Genomic DNA, 19,767 nt, shown 5'->3' with positions numbered 1-19,767 from the left:
TCCCAGTAGATCAGCAGTTTCTGAAATACTCAGACCAGCCCTTCTGGCACCAACAACCATGCCACGTTCAAAGGCACTCAAATCACCTTTCTTCCCCATACTGATGCTCGGTTTGAACTGCAGGAGATTGTCTTGACCATGTCTACATGCCTAAATGCACTGAGTTGCCGCCATGTGATTGGCTGATTAGAAATTAAGTGTTAACAAGCAGTTGGACAGGTGTACCTAATAAAGTGGCCGGTGAGTGTATGTATGTATATATATATATATATATATATGTATATATATATATATATATATATATATATATATATATATATATAGTGTGTAGTATGTATGTTCTTTTCTGTGACTGAATATTCAAAATGTACTTACATGTCAGGTATTTGAATATGTAAAAAATACATTTTGGAGACATTTTTTTATAGAGTGACAAATGGGAAAAAAATCATAATTACCAGGTATTTACATACAACAAGGTATAGTTGCCTGGTCTCTATGGCAGTATCCATGTAAACAAACATGAAAAAACAGGATTATGTATGGAGTCTTTAATATGTTTTGTAAAAATAACTAAATACAGGCAGTCCCCTACTTAAGGAGACCCGACTTACAGATGACCCCTAGTTACAGACGGGCCCCTCTGCTCACTGTGGTGAAGCTTTCTGAATGCTTTAATATAGTCCCAGACTGTAAGGTGTCTGTAATGAAGTTTTATTGATAATCCTTGGTTCCATTACTGCCAAAAAAAATTTAAACTCTGATTGTCACTGGGGTAAATTGTCTAGAGCTACAATTATAAAATATACAGTTCCCACTTATATGCAAATTCAACTTAAGAACCAACCTATGACACCTATCTTGTACGTAAGCAGGGGACTGCCTGTTTGTGCATCAACTTTTCTATTCTCTTGCAATCAATTTTCTATGAACTAAGCTGAGGTTATGTGATAACGGATTTTACTGTTCTCAACTGTTTCATACATTGATTTAATGGTGCGGTTGGAAGTAACAGAAGGCTCCAAACCTGGTACATGTTTTATTTTCAGTATGTGAGCAGATATTTCTCAACACGTTTTGGCTACAGCCAGAAGCCTTTATTGGGTTCATTAGGTTAAAAAAAACGTTTTAATTGTCTGAAAATTAATTTGAAGGGTAAATGTCTGATCCTACATCTAGGAACTCCACAAGTGAAAAGAATGGTGGTCCTGTATTTTGACATATTTTTCCTAATCGTCCAGTACTTGTTGTATTCAGTTCAGAGGCTTACAAATCATTGAGACTTTTTGTTTTTGTATTTCAGGTATGGTCTGTGGTTCTCATCCTCTGGCCAGTTGTCATATTTATCATCTTGGCCATTACACGTAGCAGATATCCTCCCACACAAACATCAGACTGTGAGTATAAAAAGAATCTGTACATCAGGTACCCGTGCCCATCTCTGTGTTGCCCGCTCCCACCAGTTCACTCACCTCTCCGCATTTCTGTTCCGGCCCTGGCTGTCCAGCACCCGCGTCTCCGCCTCATTTCCTGGATATGAATAAAAGCCGGCCTCTCCCAGCATCCCCTGCTGGATCTTTGTGCCTACTGCCTCTGAGAAAGCTATTTCATGTGATTTGCTATATTTCTGAATTCCTGTTGTGACCTCGGTTCCATTATTGACTCTTATCCTGTGCTGCCTTTCTCGACCTCCTGCCTGTCCCCGACCACAAGTCTGCCTTACGATACTGTACTTCGCCTTGGCCACCACCGTGGACAAAGTCGCACCTGTGGAATGACCTGGTGGAACCTGCTGTGCGGCGGGCTCTGGTGAAAACTGGGTACCACTTAGACTTCGGTCCCAGGTGTCGGCTTACGTCATCATCCGCGGTGGCACAGAGGATGCACTATATCTGAATTCTGACAGCTAGCAGTAACAATATTTATCTATTTTATTTATTCTGTGCTGCGGAATCTGTGTGTGCAATGTAAATAAAAGGAATTATAATGTTACAAATATGTTGTACATACTGACCTGCCATAATCTTTTCTTTTAGCTATATAGAGATGCAAATTGATTACCGTATCCCAGATTTACTATGCAGTCTGCGCTAGAATTCTGGCATAGATTGCACATAAATACATGTGCAAACTGGTTGTACATGCATTTATGAAGTGTTTCCGCCAGTACTGTGTCAGAGCAATACTATGCACGCCGTGACACAATACTGTGTTCCCGTGTGTATTTGCACCAGCCACCACATTTATGTCAGCAAGTCTGACAGAAATGTGGCGCATGCCCCTTGAACTGAGTGCACCAGAAAAAAACTGGTGCACACATATCCGCTCTTCATGAATGGTTCTCCCAATGGTTATAGTAAATCTGGCCCAATGTGTTTAGGATGCCAAGGTCACCAAATACAAAAAGATAAATGACCTATTTCCTTTGGGGGGTTTGCTGACCTATAAACTTCTATTGTCGTCAGTGTAAAAAATAGGACAGGCTCTAAAGATATTTTCTATGGACCATGGTAGGTGGAAAAAAAAAGAATCATTTCAGAATCAGTTCCTTGGAGAAATCAAGGTTTGTCATTTTGAGTTCAATTTGTGTCCAGCTGTGGATTTAGTGATGGACAGCCAAATCAGCATCCAGGCAGCATCCAGGCATTACTTTATACACTGGTTGTCCACTTCTCTTGTCTTTGCTATACTGTGTATCTGGCCCTTGCTATGACTATTATCTTGCTATTTGATTATGTGCCTTGCTGCCATCTTCGATTTGACCCGGTTTGTTCTGACAATATTTGTCTGTCTGTTATCTGCTGTTTATCCCTCTGTGTCTTAATCCCTGATTCCGTGTAAGGATTGTCAACCAGAAGTAACTGATGACCAGGGTTTATGAGGCTTGTTAAGTAGATGACAGGGGTTGTGTGTGAGTTTTGGGCCTGTACTTCTCTGTCTATTGTGACACTATAACTGCTGATAAAAGATCATTTTAGTTCCTGGTAACTTTTATACACTGATGATGAAATACAGGGGATCAAAAAGAGCTTTTTAGTACTGAGAAAATGTTGGTGTGTAACAGGTTGATTCAGATGGAAATGTTGTGTCATACTGAGAAGATGCGTCCAAATTTTTAAAAAGTAACAGCGCTTTACAATGTTTAATGGTACAGCAATTCTTTCTCCGTGTCATCTTCATGTAAATTAGGCGACATGGGGACATGCTTATTTAACATCCTATAGTTTGTTCAGTAAAAAATAGCTATAAGCTGGAAACAAAACCTACATTTGCATGGAAGGTGCAAACAATCCCATGTGCAGATCTGTGATGGAAGCTTCTCGTGATGAGCTCAATGTTTCTGGTGCAACAATTCTGAAACCAGAGAGAAATAAGTTGTCTTGACTTTTCTTCGACCATTACTCAGCAGAGGTATCTGAGCTAGGAAACATAATAGTCATATGTACAAGGCTAATAGGCATGAGTTGCTGGTTATTTCTCTAGAGAAGGCGTTGAATTTTTAATTATTCCCTATGGAGGTTTCCATATGGTCCGTGCATAGGTACTATCATATTTTTGTTGCTTAGAAGAAGAGGAGCTCAAATAAGTGAGCATTCAATCTCTTTCACCGCGATATTATTATCTATAACTTAAATGGGCATTCCCACAAAGACAAGATTCTTAAATATACTCAGGATAACAAAATAACATATTTTCTAATTCACTGTTATTAACAAAAATACAACATTTCACAGATATAATTACAACCTGTCTCTATCAGTCCTGGTGTACACAATTTTGGTTGTCCCTGGATACAACTGTTAATCTTCTGACTATGATCGGATTCTTCTCATGAATAGCTTCTCTTGTCTGCATGGCTGTAGTGCTCTCTGCCTCCTACCCCACCCCCTACATTACAAGACCAGCTCAGACACAGGCACTTCCTGTCAGCAAACAGTGTGCAGAGACTTACTCTACAAGGTACAGACAGATAGGGTAGCAGAGCTGACTGTGTATTTTATTGATTGGGTAAGAGAGCACAGCTGATGGTGTGTTTTATTGATCACCTGAGATTAAGCAGAGCTGAGAGTGTCATTGTGTTTTATATCCATCTCATGGCTCTCATCATCTCTCATCTCTGATCTGAATGCATTTTGTCTGAAGCTTTTAGTTTTGCTCAAGGATATTTTTAGCTTTGAAATTATGTTTAATATTATATTTTCAGTCTTTCTAGGATAGTTTATTAATGTCAAATTGGAGGGGCTCCAACTCTTACCACCCTTGCTGATCAGTTGATTTCAGGGGCCCTGACACTTAGTTGAGAAATGCAGCCTCTATTGTGTGAAAGTGATGTCACGCGAATCAGCGATTTTTATTTTAATCTATAGTGCTCTGTAACTTACAATTAAAAGAGGTGTTCTGGAAACTTCATTTTTACACAGGGACTTGTCTAAAAATACAAAATAACTCATATTTACCTTTCTACAACCCTCCATTCCAGTAGAGCACTTCCTGCAACCACCAGTCTCTGCTTGTACACCGCAGCTGCAGTGGCTATGTCACAACAGACAGGTTGCTCCCGCTGTAGCCTAATACTGGTCTTAGCCAAACACCACTAGGACCAGTGACATCACTGCTGCAGCCTTTGTGTACAGAGTCTGATGGTGATGAGATGTGTCATAATGAGAAAAGTAAGTATGGGTTATTTTATTATTTTAGATTAGCCCCCATTATTAATTAAAAATATTATTAGCCATGGCAACCTTTCAGCACTTATCTGAATGCTTTAGTTTTTCAATCAACTGAGTGGTGGAAGTGTCATGAATTGGATACCCTAAGTATAGTTTATCAATATTAATATCTTAGAAAAACCCTCTTTACAATTTGGGGACATTAGTTTCCTGTTTTCTAAGAATTATCTATTCAATTATTATATATTCAATTATTCAGTCCAAACTAGAGATAAGCGGACACAAAGCGTAGGTTCAGGTTCGGCATTGCGGCACGTTCCTCCCAAGCCAGACATATTGCCGGATTAGCTGGCGAGCAGCCAATTTGGCAGATTATGCCCTTAACTACTAGGGGAACACCCTGGCCAATCATAGCCATGGCTGGTTGTGAGGGACTTTAAACTGTCTGGTTTGGGAGGAACGCGCTCAAATTTATGAACCTACACTTCGGTTCCGCTCATCTCTAGTCCTAACAGAATACTTTGTTCATATAAGAATTACAACTAGAAATAAATTTGTGATTTTGACAGGTTTACCATTTTCAATTTCGTATTATCATGGTAAATTGTCATACTTGAATCCTGGCTGTCTATGAAACCAATCTATGGCTAATCTAAAGGCATACAATACAGAGAACAAAAATAAAAAAGCACGTTCCTGTTTATCAGGAGTGTTCGCAGTGTAGTAAAATTGCTCCATTGTAAATGTGTTCAACTACTGAACGAGAAAGCTATTTTAAACTTCATAATTTAGGACAAAGGTCTATAATGAAATATCCAGGAAGATAACAGTGAAAAACAAAAAAATTAGGTCAATTATAGGGGCAAAGTTTAAATTAGATGGGTTTAAAAATTATGGCTGAATGGTTAAATTATGGCTTGTGCACGCATGCCCATTGCTTCTAGCAGCCCAAATACTGGCTTCTCTTACCACCTGTGATTAGCAATAGCTGTAACGATGGCCATGTAACAATATGGCTGCAGCAATGGGGGCTTATCCTGTACAGGGTCATGGAGTCGACTGCTTGCAGCTCTATGTACTCTGTTCTCTTTATATACAGATGATTGTTAAAGGAACTTGATGTCGTCCATCCTTGGAATCGGCTCCCCAATAGCAATTCCTGGGTGAAGTGATCCAAATGAGTGATATGACTTACTGTACATACATACGATAAATCCAAAATGTACTTTTGTTTGGCCAACATTCACCTAATATTCCCTACATTACAAGCGCACAATGTAGCAACACCAGCAGAGCATTGTAGTGTAGGCCCATTACTGCATACACTGGTTGTATGAAGGTTTATGAGGCACTATAATGTCTTTATAACACATACAGCAGCAATGGGATTTATGTGTTCCTGACCTTTCACTTGTAGATATAAACACCTACTGCTACTGCTTGTGTTTTTGTTCCCCATCTTCCGCCCCCATCATATAAAACATGGAATAGAAGTTAGGAAACATGTTAACTAAAGTGCAAAGGGAAGCTATCAACATTCTTGACTATGCAACTTTTTAGTGTAGTTTTTTTAGTGGGTTTTTCCAGTTTCAGTAAGTAATTGATATTATATTATTTGTGTAATGTAAAGTTATACAAGTTTCCAACATACTTTCTATATCAATTCCTCGTTGTCTTCTAGATCTCTGCTTGCTGTCCTTCAACAGGAAGCTCCATTGCTTACTTCCTGTAGATAAAACCAGTTCATGGTCATTTGATGTCACACAGGAGCACACAGAGAGTAATCAGAGCTGTGTGCTATAACGAGTTGTGCACCTGTGTGACATCACATGACCATGGACTGTTATTTTTCCAAAGGAAGCAAACAATGAAGCTTCATGTTGAATGTCAGCATGCAGAGATCTAGAAAACCTCGAGGAATTTATACATAAATAAAATGGAAAATGTTATAACTTTTCATTTCTCAAACAATGCTGAAAATGGACAACTGCTTTAATTGATTTTCTTTATACAAATGTCATTTTATTGTGTGGAAAAATTACAGTATAACCTTATAGGTTAAAATATGTGTTTTTCCTGGGTTTAGAAGTCGAGTGGATGGTCCAACTATTATGGCTGATAAAGGGTAAAGTAGGGTCAGACAGTAGGTGTTCTCCTTAAAGGGAACCCGTCACCACTATTTTCACAAATACAGGTAGTGACAGGTTCCTATAGAGCTCTAATAACTATTTGACACCCTGCTTGTAGCTAAAAATTATGCCCCTGAGATTCCCATATATTCAACTTTATAGTTTAACTGGTAACTAAGCATGGCTACATGGAGTCCAGGTGGGCGTGGCCTCCTCAGGCTGAATCCAGCATCTCCTCCCCATCCCTATCTCTGTATGCTGCTATAATGTCATGTGACCAGGGTGACATCATCGCAGGTCCTATAGCTTTTGTTGCATTAGTAACTGTACACTAAGCATATATGTCATGAAATCACAGCATATTTTATCGTATGAAATCACAGCAGCCTGCATGGAGAGGAGTAGAAGTCCATGGAGGCTGTTGTGATGGTTTTATGTGGTCAGATATGTACATGGGGTACAGTTTTCATATTTAGTAGCTCAAGGACCTTTAATGATGTCACCCTGGTCACATGACATTAGGCCACGCCCCCCAATGGACTCGCTCCAAAGCTGCATAGATACCAGGCAAGATTATAACTCTGATTTTATGGGGATCTGAGGGGAACAATTTTTAGCTAAAAGAAGGAGGTCAGATAGTTACTAGAGCTCTATAGGAACCTGCCACTAGCTGTATTTGTGAAAATAGTGGTGACGGGTTCCCTTTAAGGAGAGATTGACAATTAAGGCCACCTTAAAGGCGTGTGGAGACGTAAAGCCATAGATGCTCCACTAAGGAATTCTGGGAAGTATGCAAATATGTTTTCCAAGGTGTTAAATGGAAAACAATACCTCCTTTTGCTACCTTGAAAGGCAGCCGCCTTAACACCAAGTATGACCTACAAGAAGTCTAAAAACATGGCGTGGGAGTATTACATGACATAATGCTAAGACAGTCAAAGCTACATCCATACAGTTAAAGAGGATGGATGTCAAAGGATGTTCTCCAGTAAGGATATAATGTTGGTTGGTGACTATTTGTAGTGGTTTTCAACCAATTTGCTTACCTAAAGTTTCAATGACTTAACACTGACATTTATCCTTTATGTCTATTAGTCTACTAAACACGGAAACCAGTATTTACTATCACCCCCTCCCCTCACATCAAACGCTTGAGAAGTGTCCTAGTTATACATGATCCTTACATAGAAGTCTCTTGTTTCTCTACAGGGAAGATCTTTATTACCCTAATAATCCCGCAATTCACAGCTTTATTCAGCAGCAGCTATTAAAACAGGAGCATTTGTTGTACAAAACATATGACACAATGAATTACCCTGGAGGCATAGTTGATGTTGAGCCTGAAACCACAAATGCGTCACAGCTTTCTAGCAATCCCCAGTCTTCAGAGGCTTGAACCTAGAAACTGTACTTCTGGTTGACTTGTCAGTGTCAGCCAAGAAGAACCTTCTTTTAAACCTCAAAGTAACAAAGAATCTTCCAGCTATGGGAGGAATTAGTTGGGTGGTACAGTGTGACATACATTATAATTCTGAGAACTATTCTCTCTAGAGGACATTCTGTAGATTGTATTGCCTTGAGCTTAACACAATAAAGAATGGGTAGTTTCTTCAGGTACATTGTAAAAGAGTGTCACCAGCTACTATGCCCACAAGAGAGCAATTAATATTAATGCAACAGATATGTTAACAGTTCTTTCAGATGTTTCAACACTAATCATTGCCGTATTGTGACAATTAGTACTTGTGCCCGTTTGTCATATAGTTAGGTTCAATGAATATTAGGGGGAGGATACTGTGCGCTTACCTTGCTAAGATTAGTTCTAGTCTGTTATCCAGGGGTGTAATTACAGTGGTAGCAGCCATAGCAAACGCTGTGGGGCCCCTGTCAGGGGGCCCCATCATCCAACCTGACACTAAAGAATAGAGGATGTTCACCATTATATACATGTTATGCTGCACAATGTAAAGCATAATATGTATACAACATGTACCGTATTTTTAGGGCTATAAGGGACACCAGATTATAAGGCGTATATGGTTCATATATAAGGCGCACTGGACTTTAAGGCACACCTTTAATTTCTGAGAAAATCAAAGGATTTTTTGTGTGCCTTGCAGTCTGAAAAATATGGTATGTTATGTATATGTACTGTATATGTGTGTGTATATACTGTATGTGTGTATATGTAAGTCAGTATATGGCACTGTATATGTGTATATATGTGATGTATATATCCTCTATATGTGTGCGTATGTGTGTAAGGTCTCATGCACAAGACCGTATAAAAAAGGCTGTATATACAGCCTGGAATACGGCCTCACGCATTGCAATGGGCAATATTGTACCATACCGTGAGCCGAATGTATAAAAATATAGAGCATGTCCTATTTTCCACCATAATTTCATTCTGTACAGCCTATAGAAGTCAATGGGAATGTATAAAATACGGGCTAAATATGTGCTGCATACAGCTGTGCACCATAAGCTGCCGTATATACGTGCAGTATCCAGAACCAGTGGGAGGGGCATTCTAACAGCCAGCCAATAGTAAGCCATCCATCACTTGCCAGCCCACTGTATTATATACGGATGCGGTGCAATACATTGCCATACTGTTTCAAGAAGTCCCATATTTATGGCCAGAATACAGCCATATATACAGAAAAGAAAAGACCATACGGTTGTGTCATGTGCCTCAGGCTACATGCACACAATGTATACCCACCCCTCTCCATAGGAATACACATCAAAAATAAAGGAAAAAGGAAGTGTGGCAAGGGAATCTCTAAGCAGACACTTTATGATCCATGTGAGCTATCAATGTGGTTAGATTTTCAGGGTACAGGGTTTATATACACTTTCATTTAACTTCTGAACATTCACTAGTTTCTGCCACACAGAAAAGAGAGATGAGACAGATCAGATCAGGGATAACAATTCATAAGATCCATGAGATTGATGAAGCACACAATGGCACTCTGCTCACTCACTTTTAACACATGCTGTCAGCTATACTATAACTCAGCTATAACACATACAGTCTGCTCTACTACCTCCCTCCCCTGTCTGTGTACTCTGATGCATGCAGGTAGGAAGTGTCTGTAAGTTTCTGTGTCTGAGCTTGTTTTGTAACAAGCATAGGGGAAAGGGCATTATGCACACAGGAGAAGCTATTCATGAAAAAATCTGGCATGCCCGACCATTGAAGATGTGTTCTTTTGTTATCCTGAGAATATTTAAGAATCTTGTCTTTGTGTGAATACCCCTTTAAGAAGGCAGAGTTGTACACATCTGACTCGCTGTGTGCACTCGCTGTATGCAAGATAAGATTTTTTGGGCCAGAAATAGGGTGCAGTTGTGTTACAATACTGCACTTGGAACCTATCACTATCTGCAATAGTGGAAAAGCTAGTGACAGGTTCCCTTTCGTAAAATATTGTTAAAAAAAGATAAAGAGCACATCAATTTCTTCCTTGGATCTTTGCTTTTCGTAAAGTGACTGGATATAACTATCACAGTCTTCTGTGTAAAATGAAGATGAAATGCCCCTAGTAACTAGCACTATCCCCACCACTGACAATGAAAAGTAAAGTAAACATCCTAATGCCATTAGTGCATTCGACGTGAAAGGAGGGCAGGGCACTCCCAGGACACGATGAGGGAAAGTCAACAAGTACAGCGACACGCGGGACATGCAGCTGAGCTAAGAGCACAGTAGCCTGGCATCCTCCCCTCATCCTTTATTGTCTAATTACTACAAGTACACACAAAATACCCTACATGACAAAATCCTGCTGCACCTGTCTGATATCTGGAACTAACAGGCCGACCTTTATTACAATCACTTAACCCGTAATTACCCATGTGGGTAACACACCTCGCGTAATTCCAGTTGTGAGATTCTTACAGGTTACTAAAGTACAGGAACCTGTTTACATCATATCCAAGTAAGCAGAATATTTTACTGCCTTAAATTGTTCACATTGTCATGCACATAGACACGAGCAGCTGATATGCATCAAAAACCTTATTGACATATTACATTGTACAAGGGAGCACAGAGGTTTTGCTAAAAATACATATACATGAACTATATACAGTAGCTAAATAAATGAACTGCCAAACAACAATATCAAATACCACCATATACGATGATCTCATGCCTTAGAAACCATACCATTTTGATAGATACCAATACATAATAATGTTAAACCCACTGACCATATGTACCAATATTCCCGCTGACTGTTATTAAAAGGTGGAATATATAAGTCAGACAGCAGGGATAAAGTAGGGATAAAACTGATGTGTCCATAGCAGAAAAATGGGACAGTATAAAGATAAGAGGCAAAATGGCATTGAAAATATTTTCCTGGCTAGATCCCTAGGTCAAAGCAACTTCAGAAAACCATGACCATGTCTGTACAATTTCACTTCGATTACATAAGGATGTAGTCCCAGATTAAGCTATGGATTCTTCTCTGGAAAATTGTGCTTAAAGGACATCTACCACCAGGATAAAATACTGTATGCAAATGAGCCTGAGGGGCTCCACGCTCCATTAACACCTATGGAGCCTGGAGCCCCTCATGCTCCTTTGCATACAGTGGTGGTAGATGCCTTTTAAATCGGGACCTGATACAAAAGAGAGAAGTAAAAGTCTTTGAGGCACATTTCTCATTAGGCAGACGTTTTTAGAATATTTTTGGTATATTTAACATTTATCCTATTACCTTTTGAAACGTAGTTTAATTTTTCCACAAAAGGCTTGGATTGGAGATTTTTTAAATAATTTGATTTAATCTAATCTAATTTGATATATTTTTATCTAATTCAATCAAATTTGACAAATTGACCGTGTAAAGGATCAGAAATTTGAGGAAACACAATGAAACTTTGTAATATATCTAATAGTATATGTTATATAGTATATAACAGGGTTAATCCTTCTATACAGACACTGGACTACTGATTTCTGCAAAATATAAAGGTGATCTACTCCGAAGGTAAAAAGAACACAAAATGGATTCAAGGAATTGTATGCGTCTCGGGCATGAAGGTTTAAGAGTTTTTTTTAAGTGCTGGGTGCGTCCTGAGAGATAGGCATCCTCTTTATAAAGTGCTAATTACAGCAATTTAATACATAGTTTTAATAAGAACATTAGCTGCATGTAATGGAAATAATAAGTAGTGAATACTGTTGTGGTTAAGCATCGCCTTAAACAATGGCCTCACATAGGACTGAGCTGTATTACTGTGCATTAGACTATAATAGTCCCAGGAAGGTATCTGGGCAGCATTATTGAGTAGGTAGGGTCTGTTTTACCTAAATATTGAACCTTTAACAGTGATCTGCTTATGGGAGTATGGAAGTATCCTTGGTTTCTCATCACATTGGAGGGTGGCATCCATGAGTTGATGGGGTTGTACAAGGCCGGTTGTCTTACCTTTTGGTGTAAGCAATTGAAAATTTACAGGGAGAGTGCCGCGGTGACTGGTAAATGCCAGATAGGACTGACAAGCTGACTGTAAGTGGTCTACTCTGAGAGAGATGTGGTGTTTGGGGGTGTGCCAATCAACTGCATTGCTCCCTCTAGTGTTTGCCGCAGGCTTCCTGAATCTATCATTTTAACCTGAGCTATGCAAGATATTTAATAGGTCATATTCAAGACATTTGGGGGAAATTTATCATAAGTTTCTGAAGTAAAACTGTTCTGATTGGTTGGGCAAGTAGAACAGTTTGACTTCTGATAAATCTCCCCTAACAATCACTTTAAGGTAGAGGTTTATCAGTACTAAACCTAACCGTAAACATTGGAAAATTCATGTTACTTTCTGATAATATTAAAATTTTATGAATATTTTTCACACTTTGTTCTAGTACTGGTCTGTCTTTCATCTATTTTTAGTGATCCTGCTACTATATGTACACACTAGTACCTTTTGTGATCTGTATGGGCTTGAATAAGTCTCATGGAAAGCAAATATGCACATGTTTGGTATCATGGCTACTGTTCCTGCTCTCCTATAGAAACAGTAATATTGAGGTGAAAGTATGTGTGCGTATGAAGAGCAAATATATCAAAGAAAAAACAAGAATGATTGACTAGTATTTCAGGTGCTGCCTGCATGACTGTACCATTTTGTGCTGGTTAATGCTATTAAAAAACCTAGAAATACTTTGCATAGCAATTTATATCTGACACATGACGACCAAACACACAGATAACATTGAATTGTCATTTGACGTGCACACAACTGCATGCGTGTAACACATTGGGCCAGATTTATCAAGTGTCTGAAAGTCAGAATATTTCTAGTTGCCCATGGCAACCAATCACAGCTCCCCTTTAAAATATTCATGAGCACTAGTAAAATGAAAGCTGAGCTGTGATTGGTTGCCATGGGCAAATAGAAATATTCTGACTTTCAGACAGCTTGATAAATCTGCCCCATTGAATATCTTTTGCTACATCAGTATGCCTATTCCTAAGAATTTAATAGAGGGAACTATAAAAGTGAGACAGTGCCCCTGTAAGGTAGATTTTTAGGGTAAAAGGTGAAGGTTTATTGTGGGTGCTTTTGAGGTAAGGCTTTATTGGTGTTGGAGTGAATGAAGGTGGTGCACAGGTCCACACCTGCATTGATATAAGGAGATTACATGTTTCAAAGGTGAAATACCTCCTTCATCAGATTGGGCAACTCTGTAGTTGGGTAACAGGTAGAGATGAGCGAACACTAAAATGCTCGGGTACTCGTTATTCGAGACGAACTTTTCCCGATGCTCGAGTGCTCGTCTCGAATAACGAACCCCATTGAAGTCAATGGGAGACTCGAGCATTTTTCAAGGGGACCAAGGCTCTGCACAGGGAAGCTTGGCCAAACACCTGGGAACCTCAGAAAAGGATGGAAACACCACGGAAATGGACAGGAAACAGCAGGGGCAGCATGCATGGATGCCTCTGAGGCTGCATAATCGCACCATTATGCCAAAATTATGGGCAACAGCATGGCCATGACAGAGTGACAGAATGAAGCTAGATAGCATCTAAAACATCCAATAATTGACCCTGACACTATAGGGGACGGCATGCAGAGGCAGCGGCAGCAGCGGCAGGCATGGCAACATACCCTAAATGGACTCAGGCTTCAAACCAATGGGTAGCAGAGAGGAACCAAAGGAGGTGAGCAAGAAGCGCTCAAATAATATCGGTACATGATAAAAGTTTGCCAGTATATTTTGTGGATTACACAGCAGGGTGGCGACAAAGTTAACATGGAAGCCATGAAAACAACCCAAAATTCTGCCTGACACAGCTCGTTTGATAAGGGGACCATGTATGGAGGCAGTGAACTAGTAGTAGATTAAAGGTGCTGCAGTTAAAACTATGTTAGTTGGATCTTGGCATGGAGCTGGCGCTCCGCTGCCAGGCGAGCTTTCGCCAATCCAAGCCCGTGTCTCTAGGCTACTCCCCAAACAGCACTTCTAAGAACCTTTTGTATAAGATCAAGTGTAGTAGCGTTCTTATAAGTTTAGGATATGCCGGGTGAGGGGAATGTAAACAGATGCGCAAGAAGCGCTGAAATAATATCCCTAAATGGTAAAAGTTTGCAAGTATATTTTGGGGATTACACAGCAGGGTGGCGACAAAGTTAACAACTTTGATGTGGAATGCCCTGTAATAGCTCTTGGGCGGTGTGCCTTTTATCGCCTAGGCTCAGCAGTTTCAGCACCGCCTGCTGTCGCTTAGCGACGGCACTGCTGCTGTGCCTAGAGCTACCGACTGATGGCGCCATGCCCACGGATGGTAATTCGGAGGAGGAGGAGGTGGAGGAGGGGTGGGAGGAGGTATAGTAGGCCTTTGAGACCTGGACCGAGGTAGGCCCCGCAATTCTCTGCGTCGGCAGTATATGACCAGCCCCAGGGTCAGACTCGGTCCCAGCCTGCACCAAGTTAAGTGTAGTAGCGTTCTCATAAGTTTGGGATATGGCGGGTGAGGGGAATGTAAACAGATGCGCAAGAAGCGCATGATGCGCATGGAGCTGGCGTTCCGCTGCCAGGCGAGCTTTCGCCAATCCAAGCCCCTGTCTCTAGGCTACTCCCCAAACAGCACTTCTAAGAACCTTTTGTATAAGATCAAGTGTAGTAGCGTTCTTATAAGTTTAGGATATGCCGGGTGAGGGGAATGTAAACATCTGCGCAAGAAGCGCTGAAATAATATCCGTAAATGGTAAAAGTTTGCCAGTATATTTTGTGGATAACACAGCAGGGTGGCGACAAAGTTAACAACTTTGATGTGGAATCCATGAAAACAACCCAAATTTCTGCCTGACACACCTCGTTTGATAAAGGGACGATGTATGGAGGCAGCTATATGGACGACTTTTGGAGGTAGCAATGGAGACAACGTGTGGAGGCTGCTATGGAGACAATTTAATTTGGATAGTGCCTGTATGTGGCAGTCCCAAACATTTTTCAAACCAGAGGAGCAGGTAGGTGGCCCTCCAGTAAAATGGGATAGATTGAGTGCCTGTATGTGGCAGTCCCAAAAATGTTTCAAACCAGAGGAGCAGGTAGGTGGCCCTGCAGTAAAATGGAATAGATTGAGTGCCTGTATGTGGCAGTCCCAAAAATGTTTCAAACCAGAGGAGCAGGTAGGTGGCCCTGCAGTAAAATGGAATAGATTGAGTGCCTGTATGTGGCAGTCCCAAAAATTGTTCAAACCAGAGGAGCAGGTAGGTGGCCCTGCAGTAAAATGGAATAGATTGAGTGCCTGTATGTGGCAGTCCCAAAAATTGTTCAAACCAGAGGAGCAGGTAGGTGGCCCTGCAGTAAAATGGAATAGATTGAGTGCCTGTATGTGGCAGTCCCAAAAATGTTTCAAACCAGAGGAGCAGGTAGGTGGCCCTGCAGTAAAATGGAATAGATTGAGTGCCTGTATGTGGCAGTCCCAAAAATGTTTCAAACCAGAGGAGCAGGTAGGTGGCCCTGCAGTAAAATGGAATAGATTGAGTGCCTGTATGTGGCAGTCCCAAAAATTGTTCAAACCAGAGGAGCAGGTAGGTGGCCCTGCAGTAAAATGGAATAGATTGAGTGCCTGTATGTGGCAGTCCCAAAAATTGTTCAAACCAGAGGAGCAGGTAGGTGGCCCTGCAGTAAAATGGAATAGATTGAGTGCCTGTATGTGGCAGTCCCAAAAATGTTTCAAACCAGAGGAGCAGGTAGGTGGCCCTGCAGTAAAATGGAATAGATTGAGTGCCTGTATGTGGCAGTCCCAAAAATTGTTCAAACCAGAGGAGCAGGTAGGTGGCCCTGCAGTAAAATGGAATAGATTGAGTGCCTGTATGTGGCAGTCCCAAAAATTGTTCAAACCAGAGGAGCAGGTAGGTGGCCCTGCAGTAAAATGGAATAGATTGAGTGCCTGTATGTGGCAGTCCCAAAAATGTTTCAAACCAGAGGAGCAGGTAGGTGGCCCTCCAGTAAAATGGAATAGATTGAGTGCCTGTATGTGGCAGTCCCAAAAATTGTTCAAACCAGAGGAGCAGGTAGGTGGCCCTCCAGTAAAATGGAATAGATTGAGTGCCTGTATGTGGCAGTCCCAAAAATTGTTCAAACCAGAGGAGCAGGTAGGTGGCCCTGCAGTAAAATGGAATAGATTGAGTGCCTGTATGTGGCAGTCCCAAAAATGTTTCAAACCAGAGGAGCAGGTAGGTGGCCCTCCAGTAAAATGGAATAGATTGAGTGCCTGTATGTGGCAGTCCCAAAAATTGTTCAAACCAGAGGAGCAGGTAGGTGGCCCTGCAGTAAAATGGAATAGATTGAGTGCCTGTATGTGGCACTCACAAAAATTGTTTCAAACAGAGGACCGGGTAGGTGGCCCTCCAGAAAAATTAAATGCATGAAGTACTATAGCAAGAGCCAGTGGGCCCTGTCAAAAAATAGCCAGTTTCCTCTGCTTTACTGTACAAAGAGGAGGAGAAGGAGGAAAATGAGGAGGAGGAGGAGGAGTGGATCAATTATTCAGGTTGAGCTTCCTTCACCTGGTGGAGATTGGAAATTCTGAGAAATCCAGCCTTTATTCATTTTAATAAGCGTCAGCCTGTCAGCGCTGTCAGTCGACAGGCGTGTACGCTTATCGGTGATGATGCCACCAGCTGCACTGAAAACCCGCTCGGACAAGACGCTAGCGGCAGGGCAGGCAAGAACCTCCAAGGCGTACAGCGCCAGTTCGTGCCACATGTCCAGCTTTGAAACCCAGTAGTTGTAGGGAGCTGTGTGATCATTTAGGACGATGGTATGGTCAGCTACGTACTCCCTCACCATCTTTCTGTAAAGATCAGCCCTACTCTGCCGAGACTGGGGACAGGTGACAGTGTCTTGCTGGGGTGACATAAAGCTGGCAAAAGCCTTGTAAAGCGTACCCTTGCCAGTGCTGGACAAGCTGCCTGCTCGCCTACTCTCCCTCGCTACTTGTCCCGCAGAACTACGCACTCTGCCGCTAGCGCTGTCAGAAGGGAAATACTGTTTCAGCTTGTGCACCAGGGCCTGCTGGTATTCATGCATTCTCACACTCCTTTCCTCTCCAGGGATGAGAGTGGGAAGATTTTGCTTGTACCGTGGGTCCAGGAGAGTGAACACCCAGTAATCGGTGCTGGAATAAATTCTTTGAACGCGAGGGTCACGGGATAGGCAGCCTAGCATGAAATCTGCCATATGCGCCAGAGTACCAACGCGTAAGAATTCACTCCCCTCACTGGCCTGACTGTCCATTTCCTCCTCCTCCAACTCCTCCAACTCCTCTTCTTCTGCCCATACACGCTGAACAGTGAAGGACTCAACAATGGTCCCCTCTTGTGTCTCGCCAACATTCTCCTCCTCTTCCTCCTCATCCTCCTCCACCTCCACCTCCTCCGATATGCGCTGAGAAACAGACCTCAGGGTGCTTTGGCTATCAACAAGGGAATATTCTTCCCCCGTCTCTTGTGACGAGCGCAAAGCTTCCGACTTCATGCTGACCAGAGAGTTTTTCAACAGGCCAAGCAGCGGGATGGTGAGGCTGATGATGGCGGCATCGCCACTGACCATCTGTGTTGACTCCTCAAAGTTACTCAGCACCTGACAGATATCAGACATCCACGTCCACTCCTCATTGTAGACTTGAGGAAGCTGACTGACCTGACTACCAGTTCTGGTGGAAGTTGACATCTGGCAGTCTACAATCGCTCTGCGCTGCTGGTAAACTCTGGATAACATGGTCAGTGTTGAATTCCACCTCGTGGGCACGTCGCACAACAGTCGGTGAGCGGGCAGTTGGAGGCGGCGCTGCGCTGCCCTGAGAGTGGCAGCATCTGGGCTGGACTTCCTGAAATGCGCACAGATGCGGCGCACCTTCGTGAGCAAATCAGACAGATTGGGGTATGTCTTGAGGAAACGCTGCACTATCAGATTTAACACATGGGCCAGGCATGGCACATGTGTCAGTCTGCCGAGTTGCAGAGCCGCCACCAGGTTACGGCCGTTGTCACACACAACCATTCCCGGCTTGAGGTTCAGCGGTGCCAGCCACAGATCAGTCTGCGCCGTGATGCCCTGTAATAGCTCTTGGGCGGTGTGCCTTTTGTCGCCTAGGCTCAGCAGTTTGAGCACCGCCTGCTGTCGCTTAGCGACGGCACTGCTGCTGTGCCTAGAGCTACCGACTGATGGCGCCGTGCCCACGGATGGTAGTTCGGAGGAGGAGGTGGAGGAGGGGTGGGAGGAGGAGGAGGCATAGTAGGCCTGAAACACCTGGACCGAGGTAGGCCCCGCAATCCTCGGCGTCGGCAGTATATGAGCAGCCCCAGGGTCAGACTCGGTCCCAGCCTCCACCAAGTTAACCCAATGTGCCGTCAGCGATATATAGTGGCCCTGCCCGGCAGCACTCGTCCACGTGTCCGTGGTCAGGTGGACCTTGTCAGAAACGGCGTTGGTCAGGGCACGGATGATGTTGTCTGACACGTGCTGGTGCAGGGCTGGGACGGCACATCGGGAAAAGTAGTGGCGGCTGGGGACCGAATACCGAGGGGCGGCCGCCGCCATGAGGTTGCGAAAGGCCTCGGTCTCTACTAGCCTATAGGGCAGCATCTCCAGGCTAAGCAATCTGGAGATGTGCACATTAAGGGCTTGGGCGTGCGGGTGGGTTGCACTATATTTGCGTTTCCGCTCCAGCGTCTGGGGTATGGAGAGCTGAACGCTGGTGGATGCTGTGGAGGATCGTGGAGGCGACGATGGGGTTTTTGTGGCAGGGTCCTGGGCAGGGGGCTGACTAGCAGCTGACACAGGGGAAGGAGCAGTGGTGTGCACGGCCGGAGGTGAACGGGCTTGTTGCCACTGAGTGGGGTGCTTAGCATTCATATGCCTGCGCATACTGGTGGTAGTTAAGCTAGTAGTGGTGGAACCCCTGCTGAGCCTGGTTTGGCAAATGTTGCACACCACAGTCCGTCGGTCATCCGGTGTTTCCTTAAAGAACCTCCACACTTCTGAAGATCTAGCCCTCGCCGCAAGAGCCCTCACCACGGGAGCTTCACTAGTTGACAGTGGCGCTGATGCACCAGCTCTGGCCCTGCCTCTCCGTCTGGCCCCACCACTGCCTCTTCCAACCTGTTCAGGTCGAGGACTCTCCTCCGTCTCAGAAGCACTGTGTTCACCCGGCCTCTCAACCCAGCTTGGGTCTGTCACCTCATCATCCTCCGATCCCTCAGTCTGCTCCCCCCTCGGACTTCCTGCCCTGACAACAACTTCCCCACTGTCTGACAACCGTGTCTCCTCATCGTCGGACACCTCTTTACACACTTCCACTACGTCAAGAAGGTCATCATCACCCACAGACTGTGACTGGTGGAAAACCTGGGCATCGGAAAATTGCTCAGCAGCAACCGGACAAGTGGTTTGTGACTGTGGGAAGGGTCCAGAAAACAGTTCCTCAGAG

General features: G+C 43.1%; 1 protein-coding gene across 1 annotated transcript in view; it reads left to right on the top strand.

Annotated features, from left to right (window-relative positions):
• The window catches only part of LOC140075443 (uncharacterized), a 163,721-nt gene that overhangs the window by 15,446 nt on the left and 128,508 nt on the right, over positions 1-19,767 (top strand). The window contains exon 2 of the mRNA XM_072121366.1: positions 1,304-1,397. Within this exon, the coding sequence (XP_071977467.1) occupies positions 1,304-1,397 (94 nt within the window). The remainder of the gene's footprint in view (positions 1-1,303; positions 1,398-19,767) is intronic.

This window comes from Engystomops pustulosus, chromosome 8 (assembly GCF_040894005.1).
Source record: "Engystomops pustulosus chromosome 8, aEngPut4.maternal, whole genome shotgun sequence".
Lineage (NCBI taxonomy): Eukaryota > Metazoa > Chordata > Amphibia > Anura > Leptodactylidae > Engystomops > Engystomops pustulosus.
This window is presented reverse-complemented; position numbering and strand designations above follow the sequence as displayed.